The following is a 14,538-nucleotide window of genomic DNA, read 5'->3' on the forward strand; positions in this document are numbered from 1 at the left end:
AATTGTCATCAATCACCAAAAAGGGGGAGATTGAAAGTGCATCTAGGCCCCTAATGGTTTTGATGTTTGATTACAATGCGATTAGAGAAGACTAACATTTTTATTCAAGCAAATGTGAAGGTTGTTATGTCCTCAACGTGTTGTAATACAATGCATATCCCATGAATGCGACAAAGCGATGCAATGCGGCAATGATCAAATGGTATATTGTATCTTTTTCCTTGCATTGTGTCGTAGGAAAGCCGTACTATTAAGGGGGATGATGCATAGACATATAAGGAGTGATGCATGTGCTCAAAATCAATTTTTCTTCGAAGTATTTCTCTTTTGGAGCGTTCTGGAAATTTTCGGAAGTTCCGAAAATACACAGAACTGTTTGAGAGCTCTCTGGAAATTTTCGGAAGTCCCGAAAATACAAAGAAGTGTTCTAGAAATTTTTGGAAGTTCCGAAAATGTTTTTCGGAAGTTCCAAAAATTGCGTTGACTTCGACTATTTCTTAGATCTGGAATTTTCGGAAGTTCCTAAAATTGTTTCGGAAGTTCCGAAAATCTCTTTTATTGCATTCCAACGGGCAGATTTGTGATGTGGGTATAAATACCCACCTCCCCTCACTTGTGAGGCCTACTGGTTCCATTCCAATTATTTGTGCCCTTGGCTTGGTCTCTCTCTCTAGTTCATTTGAGCCTTGCTTCCTCGATTCGTCTCTCCACCCGTGTTTGATTTGGATTTGGTGTGTGTGAGAGAGTGTGGATTCGAGTTTGTGTGGGTGCTTCTTGTGGTCTTTGTGAAGATTTGTGAGCACTTGCATCATCTCCGGGAGTTCTTTGCATCATCTTTTACTCTTGGAGGTTGAGGACTCCTAGACGGCTAGGTGTCACTCCCGAGCCACCGATCTACTTGTGGTTGGCCGGGAGAAGTTTGTGAAGGTCGAATCTCGCCTCCGCAAGGGAAGAGATACCTCTTAGTGGAAGGATGAGTGCTTAGTGCAACCTTTTGAGGAAAGGGTTAGGTAAGACCCGGCTCTTAGTGAGCTCCTCAACGGAGAGTAGAATCCCCTCAAGGATTTGAACTCCAGAAACAAGTTTGCAAGCTTCACCATGGTGATATCTCTTCATCCCTCTCCTCTAACTTTGCTTGCTTTTGTCGCTATTGGTCTAGTTGCTGTATGTGCCTTTGATTACATGTGGTAGACTTCTAGATCTAGATACTTCTTTTTGTGTGCGCTGCTCTGTGCATTTTCGGAAGTTCCGAAAATTACTGCTTCTGCTTTACTTAAGTTTTTAAATTAGCCTATTCACCCCTCCCCCCTCTAGGCCTAATTGACCTTTTCACTTTATCCAGATATCTTTAGTTTTGTTTTGTAGCTAGCATATACGTGGGTTTATATCAGCTATTTCTTTTTTTATTTATCACTCTTGTGTCACACATCAATTTCTTTTCTTTCATTTATCACTCCTTTGTCACATCATAATAGAACCACCTATTTCTTCTTTTTTGTTTTCTATCTTGCTCTTAGAGATCGTCGGACCATAGCATACTTATGTTATATTTAAATATACCACATAGTTTTCATCCATCTAGTACTCATCCATTGCACCATGATTTGATCACTTCCATCATCTCTCCATGTTCTATTTATTCTCAAAGGTCATTAGTTGTTCGAGCTATTTATTCATATAATCTATTTCTTTCTATTTATTTATCACTTCTTCACCGCACCATAGTTGAACCACTTTTCTTTTCTTTTCAATATTTTATCTTATTATTACATATCATCGAGCCATACCAAACGTGTGTTAGATTTAGATTAGTATATCTTTTCATATTCATCACTCCTCCATGATTTGACCACTTGCATCCTCATTCCATATTTTATCCATTTTTAGATATTGTCAAACCTTCAGGCAATTACATGGCCTTATATCATCTATCCCTTTTGATTCATTTGTCACTCATTCATCATACTAGAGTTGAATCTCCTATATCTTCTTTTTAATATGTTATCTTATTCTTTCAGGTCATCAGATCATATCACACTTACATTAGATTTAGATCTACTATATCTTTTCGTTCAGTTATCACTCCTTCGTCACATTATGATATGATTTGAATACTTTTCTCTTATTCCATGTTTTATTTATTCTTAGAGGCCATCAAACCTTTGAGCACTTACATGAGCTTATTTCTTATATTTTTCTCTTATTCATTATCGCTCCCTCATCATACCATAGTTTGGTTATTTGGTTTTATCGTTCTATGTTCTATACTATTCTTAGAGGTCGTTAAATATCATGACATTTATGTCTGGGTGGTCAGACCGAGTAGCCCGACGGTCAGACTGGTAGACTTCGAGGGAGAGTCGGTTTCGGGTTATTTTCGTGGAATTTCTAGATTGCTTCATGTTTATGACTTTCAGATGGTTCCTATTCGTATATGATACTATTGTGTGCTAATGTGAGTCAAGTTGGTGCGAACTTGTACTCGAATATGGAGGAGTATAACGGATGATAGATCAGGACTAGGCTTGGGAGAAGTTGAGGTCCAGACGGTCAAAGATATCATGTGGGATGCTCGGACTAGAGAACAATGCATATGGAGGTTAAGGTTTCCATATGGCATACACATGGTGTTGTGCGTGTATGGGAAAATGAGTCAAATTTGATTGGAGTCCAAGTTTAGGAATATTGGAGTGTGGAGTTCTATGGGGATGTTGTTTCCCTGTTTTGGTATGTTTCCTATGTGATTAGAAGTCTTAGTTCTAGTTGGATTCGTGGCTAGAGACAACCACATTATGGGTATAAATAGAAGATGGCTTGAGGCTAGGAGAGATCATCTTTTGGAGAGAAAAATTAGGGTTTGCTTCGATGTTTCGATCCTAGTTTGTGAGTTAAGAGAGGAGTGATTTAGATGCACTTTGTAAACACATATTGATGCAATAAAGTTAATCTACTTTCAAGAGTTTCGTTGATACATTTTTTTTCTGGATTCCGACAATCAGACCGACATTTAACGAGCGGTTTAAACAGCGGGACCGACATTTAACAAGCGGTCTAACCAGCGGGTAGTCCAATAGGTGTCAAGGAGGTAGTCAGACTAGTGACGTGCAAAAGTGTAACAGCCCTCCCTCCAGAACAGCATAGCCATCCCATTCGACGGACGAGCCCACTTACACATACCACCCCACTTACACTTTCATCCTTATTTCGTGTAAAAGGTAAACCCAGGAGTGGCATGGTTGGAGGGAAGAGGATTTATAAGTTGGTTCCAACCTTGCTAACTAAACAAGCACACATCTCTCATGGGCAACACAGGCCAAATCCTAATTGGATCAGGATGTCACATACCCCCCCACCCCCTGCCACATAGGCCAAATCTTAATTGGGCCAGGATATCACATATACCCCCTTCAAAGGACCCGATGTCCCCATTGGCCCAACTTATCCAGGGACGGGCCCACTATAATTCATGGGTATTCAAATGAATACCCAAGATTTTTGAACAAAAGTTACATATATAAAATATATATTCCATATATGTATATATAGGAAAAAAGAAAAATACCTATACCCATTCAAAACTTAAAAGAGCCCAAACTGAACCCTCCCACCACCCACCATTTCAGGCCCATTGACCCAATAGCAAATAAAAGCCCACATTTCTAACCCTATCTCTTCTCCTCACCTCCCCTTCCCATCCCAACCGGCCAACCCTCCCCACCCTAGCCGCCGGTCGCCAGGCGCCCCGCCCAGGCCGACGTGCACGCGCCGGTGCCCGGCACCATCACCGTGCCAGCCCAGCCGCCTGCGTGCCTCGCGCACTCCCGTGCCACCGCCTGCCCTCCTCCCGACCTCCGGCCTGCAGCGGTGATAAAATAGGAATTGTCTCAATCTTTGATATTGTTGTTTGTAGGTTGATATTGTTGTTTGTAGGTTTGAAACATGAAGAGAAAAAGGGTCCCATCGTTAATTTAAAGAGTTTTGTATGCTCTATAAAATTTGATATGATTTTTTCTCTCTTCCATATCCATTTTCCATTTATGATAATTTTTTTCTATCTCTTAGCACATGTTTGTACGTCCAGTGTCAGCGCCATATGCCATGTCATGTGCCTCACACACGAGCCCATTTACACATACCACCCCACTTACACTTTCGTCCTCGCTCCATATAAAAGGTTTAACCCGGGAGTGGCATGGTCGGAGGGAAGAGGCTTTATAAGTTGGTTCCAACCTTGCTAATCTACCAAGGTGGTACTAAACATGCACATAGCTCTCATGGGCCACACATACCAAATCCTAATTGGGCTAGGATGTTACAGGAAGGTCAGACCGATGGGAAAGATGCGGTTAGATCGGTGTGCATACGTCGGTTTGACCGGCTACGTCTAGGACTTTATCTAGTTAGATAATAAATTTTTATTTCTGCTAAAAGTTTTGGTTTTTTTATGTTCCTACCATTCACTACTCTCTGATATGCTTGTTTTTTTATATTCAAGCGTATAACTCGGTGCTAAGCTCGAGGTTCAGTTTTGACTATAGTTTTAACACGGTTTAATTATAAAATAAATTTTGTGAGAGGATCAGAACGTCAGATTTTCAGTACTTCCCTCTGCTCCGCATTCCGTCTCGGCTCAACTGCTCTCGAGGCCAAGCAAAAGCCCCCGTCGCTCTTGACTCTCTCTCTCTCTCTCTCGCGACAAGCAGCATGTCCCCACACGCGCACAACAACCGCAACCGCAAGCCACCTTGCTCTGCTTGCTACTCTCGTTGTTGGCGCGGCGCGGCCCGGGCTTGGGGGGGATGGATGGGGATGTGGCTGGGGTGGGAGTGGGAGCAGCCATAGATTTCCTCCTCCTCCTCCTCCCTTAGCCGCCACCACCACCTCCCTCCACCACCATGCCGTCACCATCCCAGCCGTCCTCCTCCTCCTCCTCCCCCAAGCTTCTCAACCCTAGCTGCAACGCAAACCCTCCACTCCTCCTCTCCCCTTAGCCCCCCCTAACGCCGCCGCAAATTAACCGACGTCGACGATGATGCAGACTGCCGGGCGCCGCCGCCACCGATGGGTCAAGGAGTGGTTCGTTCCTCTTTCCTCCTCGAATTCTAATCCCTTCTTCTAATGGGAGAGAGCTTCTTGTTGGTTTGATTCGGATTCGGATCTGATCTCTCGTCCGCGCCACGCGCTTATACATGTTGTTAGGGTTCCGCAGGATCTGGTCGTCGCCGGTGGCCCATGCGCGCTCTACAAATGGGTGCGAGGTACGCCCCGCCCTCTTCAATTTTTTGCTTTGCCTCCCCGCCCTGTTACTACTTTGCTATGTGCGGTTTATCGTCCGTATGCTCGCGCGTGATGTTATCATGCGCGATGGGATCCCTTGCAGTTGCCGGCTGCTTGAATTCCATGGGAGGTTGGTTTATCAGAGAGGACCTGTTTAGGCATTTTTTTTTCTGAATTGGCCCCTCCCCTGGCTAGCTTTACCGCAGGGGAGCTATGCGATTTGCTTGGCCTGTGACTTTGTGACAGCTTTGACGGTAATTAGTAGCGTTCTAAACAGCTAATTTGTGCAACGCTCTTGGAAGTACGATTTCTTAAAAAAAAAAAAAGAAGCTCTTGGAAGTACAATTTCTTTTTTAAAAAAAGCTTTCTACATCAGCATTGTTTAGATAAGTTTTTCTAAGCTTTTTGCTAGCTTTATACTCTCTCCATCTACTTTTGATAGGCATATTTCCAAATCTGAAAATTTTATTTTTCATAAGCATATTTCAATCCAACAACCTATCCTCTTAATGACTTTCTCAGATTTAATGCGTGACTCTCCATTCTTCCACACAAGGTTGGCTACATGGGCATCGAGAAATGTAAATATTAATGAATCGCTTGTTTACGAGGAATAACTAGTAGCATGCTTAAATGGATGATAAGTAGAATTACTTATCCTTGGTCTGTGTGCCAAGATGAAATATGACCATAAAAAATAGATGGAGTGAGTAATATTTAATCCATCCATATGAGCAATTTTCCTCTGTCTGTCTATGATCTATCCAATCACCCAGTTAAAACGCACCCTTAGTTCGCTTTCGGTTTTCATGCTGTCCGTTCATTACTGTATGGCATAAGCATTGCAGTCCAAGTACCTGGGACTGTGAGGCACAGGTGTAGTCCTTTTGACTTTTGGAATAGTGAGATTTACTATGTTTTTTTTATCATTTCCAAATTTCAGACCCTATAAACCAATTTGTTCTAGTAAATAAATAACTTGATCTGAGATAAATGTAGCGAACAATTGAAATTTTGTCAAACGTTTTTTTAGCGAGTTACAAGTATATCTTTTGACCAATATCCCATGCCTTTGCAGTCTGCACTACATCTGAGCTTCACTTCGACATATTTATGAGCAGTGTAGAGTTCTCATTCGGCATGTCCAACCAATAAGGATACTAAACTAGTTGAATTCATTTGTTGGGCTTGGGCATGCCTTTTGTTCTGTGAACTACCCTTTCAGCTGTTAATATTTTCACCTTATTTCTTTACAGAGGATAGGTTGTCAGCTCTCAAATCCAGGGACAAGGAACAAGAAGCAGAACTGGCAAAACCTGAACCAACCACCGAGGTTCTCTTCCTGTGCAGCTATGAGGGCTGCGGGAAAACTTTTGTTGATGCAGGGGCTCTTAGGAAACATGCTCATGTTCACGGGGAGAGGCAGTATGTGTGTCACTATGCCGGTTGCGACAAGGTACTGCCTGTAATCTTTCTTGCCTGCGTTGGCCTTTCTGGATCACTATGGCATTGCTGCTTCTGGGTTGTTCGCTAATGTTATTTTCTTTTTGAATCTGACTTTGCAGAAATTTTTAGACAGCTCTAAGCTGAAGAGGCATTTTCTTATTCATACAGGAGAGAAGAACTTTGTCTGCCCTCATGAAGGCTGTGGAAAGGTAATTAATATGATCTCTCCATTGTAAACTTTGTCATTCATTTCTATTCCTTGACTGCATTTTCCGTACGATGCATAAATTTCAAATACATGTTAAATAGTCCATATGGAGTGGCATATCAACACTTATTCCCTTTCTCTAATAGTATTGAGTTTTTTTGGGCCATGCTTGGATATGGTCAAACATTCTAATTATGGAATAACCCCCCCCCCCCCCCTTTGGCATTATCGGTAATTGTTGCTGTTAATTTGTTAGGTTTTGGTATGTTTCTTGTTAACATATTTGGTCCTGGTTATTGCAGGCTTTCTCATTGGATTTTAATTTAAAGGCACACATGAAAACACATTCTGCGGATAACTATCATGTGTGCAAGTACCCAGAATGTGCTCGAAGGTTTACACAGGAATCAAAATTAAGGGCTCATATCAAGCAACAGCATGAAAAGGTAAGATCTAATTATACCTCCAGATTTGTGCTTAGGAAGGAACCAGTTCTGACCACTTACTTTCATAACACTGATATAGGGTGGTCTCCAGAATCCAGGTGGGTCTGCAACAAACCGCAGTGGTCTAGCAGACCACTCCCATAATAGTCACACACCGAAACCGTCAGCAGCTCCACCCGCTCCCTCAGCTGATCGCCCATACGTCTGTCCTTATGATGGCTGTGCCAAGGCATACATTCATGAGTACAAACTTAACCTCCATCTGAAGAAAGAGCACCCTAATCACTACCAGGATGCCGGTGCTCAAGCCGCCTCTTCGAAGATGTCGAAGCGAAGAAGCAAGCCCGCCCTGACGGCCAAGATGCCACTGCCCAAGGTCCCTAAGCGCAGGGGTTACACAGAGCCATACCAACCTCCTGTTAGTGTTGTCGAAGAGCACCAGTGGCCGAGGAATGTGCTGTACGAGGACGATAGCGAGGAGACTGAGGAAGAGGGAGATAATGTTGGGGACGGGGCGAGGTACAGAGCTGCTAGCAGCGACGACGATGAGGAGACTGAGGACGAAGAATGAGCTGCTCAGATCAGTCGTTTTTTCATCCAGTGCTTGTGCATATGATTTACAAAATCTTAGCTTTTGGGTTATAGTTTTGCATACATGTACAATATTCAAAATAAGGCTGGGTAGTTGGTCAGAATTGAGAATTACCCCCCTTCCTTCTGAATTATGCAGGTTGGTGATGTTGGGCTGCTCCCATTAATCAAATTCAAAAGGACAATCACAGAATACAATCATTGTTTGCAACCTTTTATGCTTTCACCTGCTTTTTTCAAGAGGTATTGGACCAAACTAACAATGCTTCGATGTGCTTACCAATGTTGAAGAATCACAGCTTTCTTCCACCTGACACGGCCGTGGTAATTCAACCTTTGCCGTACATACGTGCAATGCAATGCCGTTCGGACACGGTGGTTTCGGCCCACAGCTATTATTTATGTCTGTTTGTGCTGGCTTTGAGCCCACTATTTTAAATTGAGGATTGGACCCATTGAATCCAGTAGAAACTATACTTTCTATATAGTTCATACAATTATTATAAGCTAAAACTCAACATACAAGTATGTCAACTCATCATTATTAGCTATTACTTCCTCCGTTTCATAATGTAAGTAGCATTTCCCACATCCACATATGAATGTGGGAAATGCTAGAATGACTTACATTGTGAAACGGAAGAAGTACTTTCTCCGTCTAAAAATATAGCAACTTGGTATAGGATTTGACTCAACTTAAGACAATGAATCTTTATGGGTCAAATCTCATCCTAGATTACAAAATTTTAGAACGGATGTAGTAGCATCTTAAATTTTGTACAAGCATGACACGTTATCTCGCAACGTCATTTTCATAATGTTTCAATTTTCAATATCGTACAATATTTCACGTATACCCATCATAAATTCCAAAGGAAAGCAGGTGTATCACCTAATTTTAACATAAGGTTCAGCCTAACGAAAAGTTTTCTTCTGTTTCTCTTCTTGAGTTTATGTGTTTCTCAAATTTCTTTTTTTTTTCTGCAGTCTAATCAGGCACTAGTTATTTCTGTATTATTTACAATCCTTTGTTTTTTTTTTCTATTCCTTCATTTTCTTTCTCAAACTTGCATTTGAAAGCGGTTATCGGTCCGGGGCGGAGACACATAATTAGGGATTGAACATCAGGCTTGTTTCCTTTAATCCCTTGTAAATCCTTTAAAAAATCATGAAAAGTTTTGAGGATTCAACAAATTGCATTGGTTGAGGTCTTTATTGATTGATTCAGTCCTAGTATTTTTTGTAAATTCCTAGCTCCCGTCAATGTATCGGTCCAGTGCTTAATTATGCTTCTAACCTGTCGGCAGTGTGCCCGATTCGGTGCAAGTTCTTTGCCTTTGCTTATGTTGACTCCTACCGCGTCGTAAGGTCACTTTGATTCGTGCCAACTGCCAAAGTGTTGACCACGATGTACTAGAGAATAGTACTACTACAGTGGTATTTTATTGTACACAACCGAAGCTGGGGGCTGCAGCGTGCAGTCAAGTTGGGGAAATTCTTTTTGTTCGATTATCACATCGGATATACAGATATACATTTAAAGTATTAAACGTAGGCTAATAATAAAATAAATTACAGATTCCACTAGAAAACTGTGAGACGAATTTATTAAGTCTAATTAATCCGTCGTTAGTAAATATTTACTGTAGCACCACATTGTCAAATCATGGCGTAATTAGCTTAAAAGATTCGTCTCGTAATTTACACGCAATATGTGTAATTGTTTTTTTCCTACATTTAACACTCCATGCATATATCCAAACATTCGATGTGACAGCGTGAAAATTTTTGTTTGGGAACTAAACAGGGCCTGAGCCATTGATCAGCGCCGACCAGGAGGGTTCCCGAGTTCCGACGACTCGCATTAGGCCTTGTTTAGTGGGAAAAATTTTAGGTTTGGTTGTCACATCGGATTATACGTAGACACATTTAAAGTATTAAACGTAGTCTAATAACAAAACAAATTACATATTCTGCCAGAAAACTGCGAGACAAATATATTAAGCCTAATTAATCTATCATTAGCAAATGTTTACTGTAGCATCATATTATCAAATCATGGTTCAATTAGGCTTAAAAGATTTGTCTCGCAATTTACACGCAAATATGTGTAATTGATTTTTTTCTATGCGTTCAAATATTTGATGTGACAACGTAAAATTTTTGTTTTATGAACTATACAGGGCCTGGCATGATGATGATCGCGTCGTTAAGCTCACCGATCCCAAGATAGCGACGAAGACAAGGCGAAGGTTCCAACAGCGCGTTGGTTGGAAACGGTAATAAAGAAACCCACGTCGTTCCTGCAAAACCCTCACACTCTCCTTCCTTTTTCTTTAGGACTACTCATGGTCGGGGATGAATTGAGGAGTGATAGCGTATTATGACCAATGCAGTTAAAATAACAACTACAACTTTAGCAGTGATAGCATATTATAACCGTTGGATCGATGCAGCCAACAGCTTGGATCTGCTCTGCCACCCCCCGCATAGTATACGCTACAGTAGAAAATTGCTACAGTGATTCGTGAACAGTATTTTCTGATGATCTGAGCCGCTGTTTTTGATCCATCGGCTACCTTGCAACTGCTAAAGTTGCAGTGATAGTAACAACTGCACTGGATCTCAATCCATCGGGATGCCATGGTAGTTTTTTTTTCTTTATAAACACATAACATAGACAACGCACAACACGACACACTTATTTATATGAACATACACACGCACATCCAGATATATCCAGATTCATTATATTAAGAGGGGACACATTCTAAGTTGGCTTTTTTTTTACTGGATGGAGTACGTTCATCCTAATTCATAACTTAGTTGAAGGTCCCGTTTGGTAGGACTCCAAACTCCTACTCCAATAGAATCTAGCTCCTGTTGGAGGTTGGAGACCTATTGAAAAATGTTTGGCTAGCTTTTAGCTCTAGATCTAAAAAAAATTAAAAAAAAAATAGAATCCCCGCCAACGGCCGTGCGCTACTAGCGCGTCGTCCCCACTCGCGCCAGCTGCTCGCACCGCTCGCCTGCCCCCGTCAGAGCATCGCCGTTGGCTTGCCGTCTGTGTTCGCCCATGGGAGGTGAAGTTTCAAGAGGGATAGAGAGGGGTGAGGAGGTGAGTTTCGGGTAGTTCTGTGGCGTTTGTGTGTAAATATGCTAAAAAAATAAAGGCAGTGGGTCTTTTGGGTTGGAATGGAGCTATGGAGCAACAAAAACCCAGCTAAACCTCGTAGTCCATATTTAAGGAGTAGCTCTACTAACTTCACTCCCAAAAACATAGGATCTAAACCGTTTGGCACAACTCCAGCTTAAAGCTGGAGTTAAGAGCTAGAGTTGTGCCAAACATGCCGAAAATGTGCTCCCTCTCTCTCCTCTCATTAACCCATATCACTCAACTGTTTTGTCCTTATATGTTTATTTACGGTCCAAATTATCCACTTATTTTCTTCTTTTATTAAGTCATATCACCTCAATTATTTTTAGCTCTTAGATGATTAATCTATGATCCAAACTATCTCCCTCCTTTTCTTCTCTCATAAAACTACATCAACTTACTTTTACATTTGAATCATTATTTTATATACTATTTAAATTTAAATTATTATAAACCACATAAACTTACGCAAGATTATATTACCTAGCTATCTTACACAATATTTTTACTCGGTGTTATCATATTAAACTTTTGCAGCAACGCGCGAGGTTCACCTAGTTATACTTGTAGCAAAATCATCTTGATTAATGATCTATTGAGTAGTGTTTTATAGTTAAATGGAAAGAAATGCGAGAGGATGGTTTTATACTATTATGACATAAGAAGGCTTAATCCATCCTTTGGTGAAGAGAACAATATGAAAGACATATTATTCTCTTCAATACCAAACAGAAGTACATGACACACAATTGACTTTTTTTTTCTCAAACTATGATAAGCAATATTTATCAATCACTTAGGAGAATACCATTGGATCCACCGTCAAAAGTACTTTGGGCAATGCCCAGTATGTATATTCAATCGCTATTGGCCGACTATAATATAATCAACCACAACGAAAAAGGTTTTTATCCTCGCAAAAAAACGGTTTTATTTGATTATATTTATATTTGTGTTATTACCGCTATAATAAAATCAGTGAACAATTCACTACAAGAAGAATGATGAAGTACATGCTCTTTCTTTGCAAGTGCACTGTGCACATAAATAGCTAGGTGCCCAATAATCCTCCTATGGTCATGAATAATGTTGGTACCATTAAGATGACAAAAAAAAACATGGATCGGCCGTTATATATTGAGCAAAATGGCCAGAATGGAAAAGGACCTTTTATATATTGTCTTGCGTGATGAAATGGCACGAAGTATCGACAAGTATTCTATTAATATAATAATGAAGAACAAATCTTAAAAATCTAAAAGTGACATTTTTAACAAAAAGTGAAATACCATGTAGGGACACTGGAAAAAGAAAACTATACAAGTAGATACGAACAATCAACTGTACAATGAAAAAAGTTGAAAAATACTCTAGTACTATAACATCGAGTTTGATGAAAACACAAAATATCCACAATTCAAGAAATATTCAAAGGATAAAGTAAAAGGAAAAAAAGGAAAAATGCTATTTATCTGTAGTATAAGTTTACTACATGTAACCTTTGTCACACTATATCACATAGGCAGCTATTTAATTACCAATAGAAAATATACTATTCTATATTTTGTTAATCCATTTACATAAATACTACACGTCTAATGTTCTACTTAAATACCTACCACACTTGCACAAAACTTCTTATATAACTTATCAATATTCATTAATTACCCTGTCTCAAAATGTAGCTACCTAATATAGGATGTGACATTATCTACACTACTAGAAAACTGATCTTTACTCGGTCGCCCCAAAACCACAATAGTCCCGGTTACAAAAAGAACCGGGACTACAGATCCTCTGTAGTCCTGGTTTAAAATCCCATAGCCATTCTACGATCTTTAGTCCCAGTAACACCAACCGGGACTAAAGATGGTCCCGGTTCATCCCCTGTCAGTCCCTTGTCAGAGGGGCGGGGATCTTTAGTCCCGGTTGGTGTCACAAACCGGGACTAAAGATCATCACTTTAGTCCCGGTTGGGATCTTCTAGATCTTTACTCCAAATCACGCGTAGTATATAATCCATATTCCCTATCCTCTCACCAACAACCGGCCTCTTCTCTCCTCAGATGCATCTCCCTTTCCTCTTCCTCCTCCCATCCCGGCCTTCTCCCTCTCCTCCCTTCCCATCCGACTCCTCCCTTCCCATCCGATCTCTCCTCAGATCCATCTCCCTCTCCTCCTCCTCCCCTTCCTCCTCCCATCCCGGCCCTCTCCTCCCCCTCCTCCCCTTCTTCCTCCCATCCCGGCAAGGGCCGCCTCCTCCCTTCCCGTGCCCAGCAGGACCGCACGCGGCAGGCAGCCGGCGGGGCCGCACGCAGCAGGCGCCGCGCAAGGCCGAGTAGCGAGCGGCGGCAGGCGGCGCTACCAGCATCCATTATTTCTTTTCTATTTTTTTACAATTTGTGATTCACTGAGATGTATAATTTTGTAATTTGTTGTATGGATCTGAGATGTATAATATGTGATGTATTTGATTTGTGTGTAATTTTTTTTAAGATTTGTGATGTATTTGATTTGTGTGTACAAGTAACTTAAGATTTGTGATGTGAATGTTTTGGGATGTTATTTTGATTTGAGGTTTGATTTGGATATGCATCCCACTCGATTTGGGAGGAAATATAGGGATTAAACTCTGGCTAAAAAACAATGAAAAAAAAGAAAAGGAGACCTAATGGAACTACCGCTACCCTCTCTTTAGTCCTGTTTAGTCCCGGTTGGTAACACCAACCGGGATTAAAGATCCATCTTTAGTCCCGGTTATTTCAACCGGGACTAAAAGATGGGCCTAAAGATGGGCATCTTTAGTCCCGAATTGCTAGTCCTGGTTGGAAAACCGGGACTAAAGGGGGTTGCCAACCGGGAGTATAAATGGTTTCTCCACCAGTGCTACCACTACGAAGCTGTCCAGATTTGTCGTACTACCTCCTGTCCAGATTCGTATGACTAGATAATATCACATCCTGTACTAGGTAGTTACATTTTGGGACGGAGAAAGTAATATGTTTACTAATCGACTCCTCCGCAAGACATTGCACGTTTTATAAGGCTAAGTTCTTTCTCATAGGTTTCCAACTCCATTCTCTCATTTTCCGCGCGCACGCTTTTCAAACTACTAAACAGTGCGTTTTTGCAAAAAAAATTCTATATGAAAGTTACTTAAAAAAATCAAATTAATCTATTTTTTTAAAAAAAATACTAATACTTAATTAACCACGCGCTAATAGACCCCTCGTGCATAGGACATGTGTTCCTAACCGAAACTAGAGAACACAGCCTTAGGCCCTGTTTGGGGGAGCTTGTCCCAGCTGCAGCATTTTACAAAAGCTACTTCTGCTAGAAACTGCCCCAAATAGTCCATAGCTTCTGAGAATATATAGTTACAGATTCTGAAAAATGAACTAAGAAGCCAGAAG

General features: G+C 41.0%; 1 protein-coding gene across 3 annotated transcripts; it reads left to right on the forward strand.

Annotated features, from left to right (window-relative positions):
* Nucleotides 1-4,713: 4,713 nt before the first annotated feature.
* On the forward strand, nucleotides 4,714-8,179 carry LOC127764600 (zinc finger transcription factor YY1). Of its 3 annotated transcripts, none has more exons than XM_052289497.1 (6): nucleotides 4,714-5,076; nucleotides 5,200-5,258; nucleotides 6,534-6,733; nucleotides 6,843-6,932; nucleotides 7,234-7,377; nucleotides 7,469-8,179. In XM_052289497.1, the coding sequence occupies exons 1-6, from the start codon at nucleotides 5,030-5,032 to the stop codon at nucleotides 7,946-7,948; spliced, it is 1,020 nt and encodes a 339-aa protein (XP_052145457.1). In that variant the 5' UTR covers nucleotides 4,714-5,029; the 3' UTR covers nucleotides 7,949-8,179. The 3 variants fall into 3 exon arrangements, with proteins under 3 accessions (XP_052145457.1, XP_052145458.1, XP_052145456.1); XM_052289498.1 differs by having other exon boundaries at nucleotides 4,719-5,076; nucleotides 5,210-5,258; nucleotides 7,457-8,179; XM_052289496.1 differs by having other exon boundaries at nucleotides 4,721-5,076; nucleotides 7,457-8,179.
* The last annotated feature ends 6,359 nt before the right edge of the window (nucleotides 8,180-14,538 follow it).

The sequence above is a fragment of the Oryza glaberrima genome, chromosome 2, assembly GCF_000147395.1.
Source record: "Oryza glaberrima chromosome 2, OglaRS2, whole genome shotgun sequence".
Classification (NCBI taxonomy): Eukaryota; Viridiplantae; Streptophyta; class Magnoliopsida; order Poales; family Poaceae; genus Oryza; species Oryza glaberrima.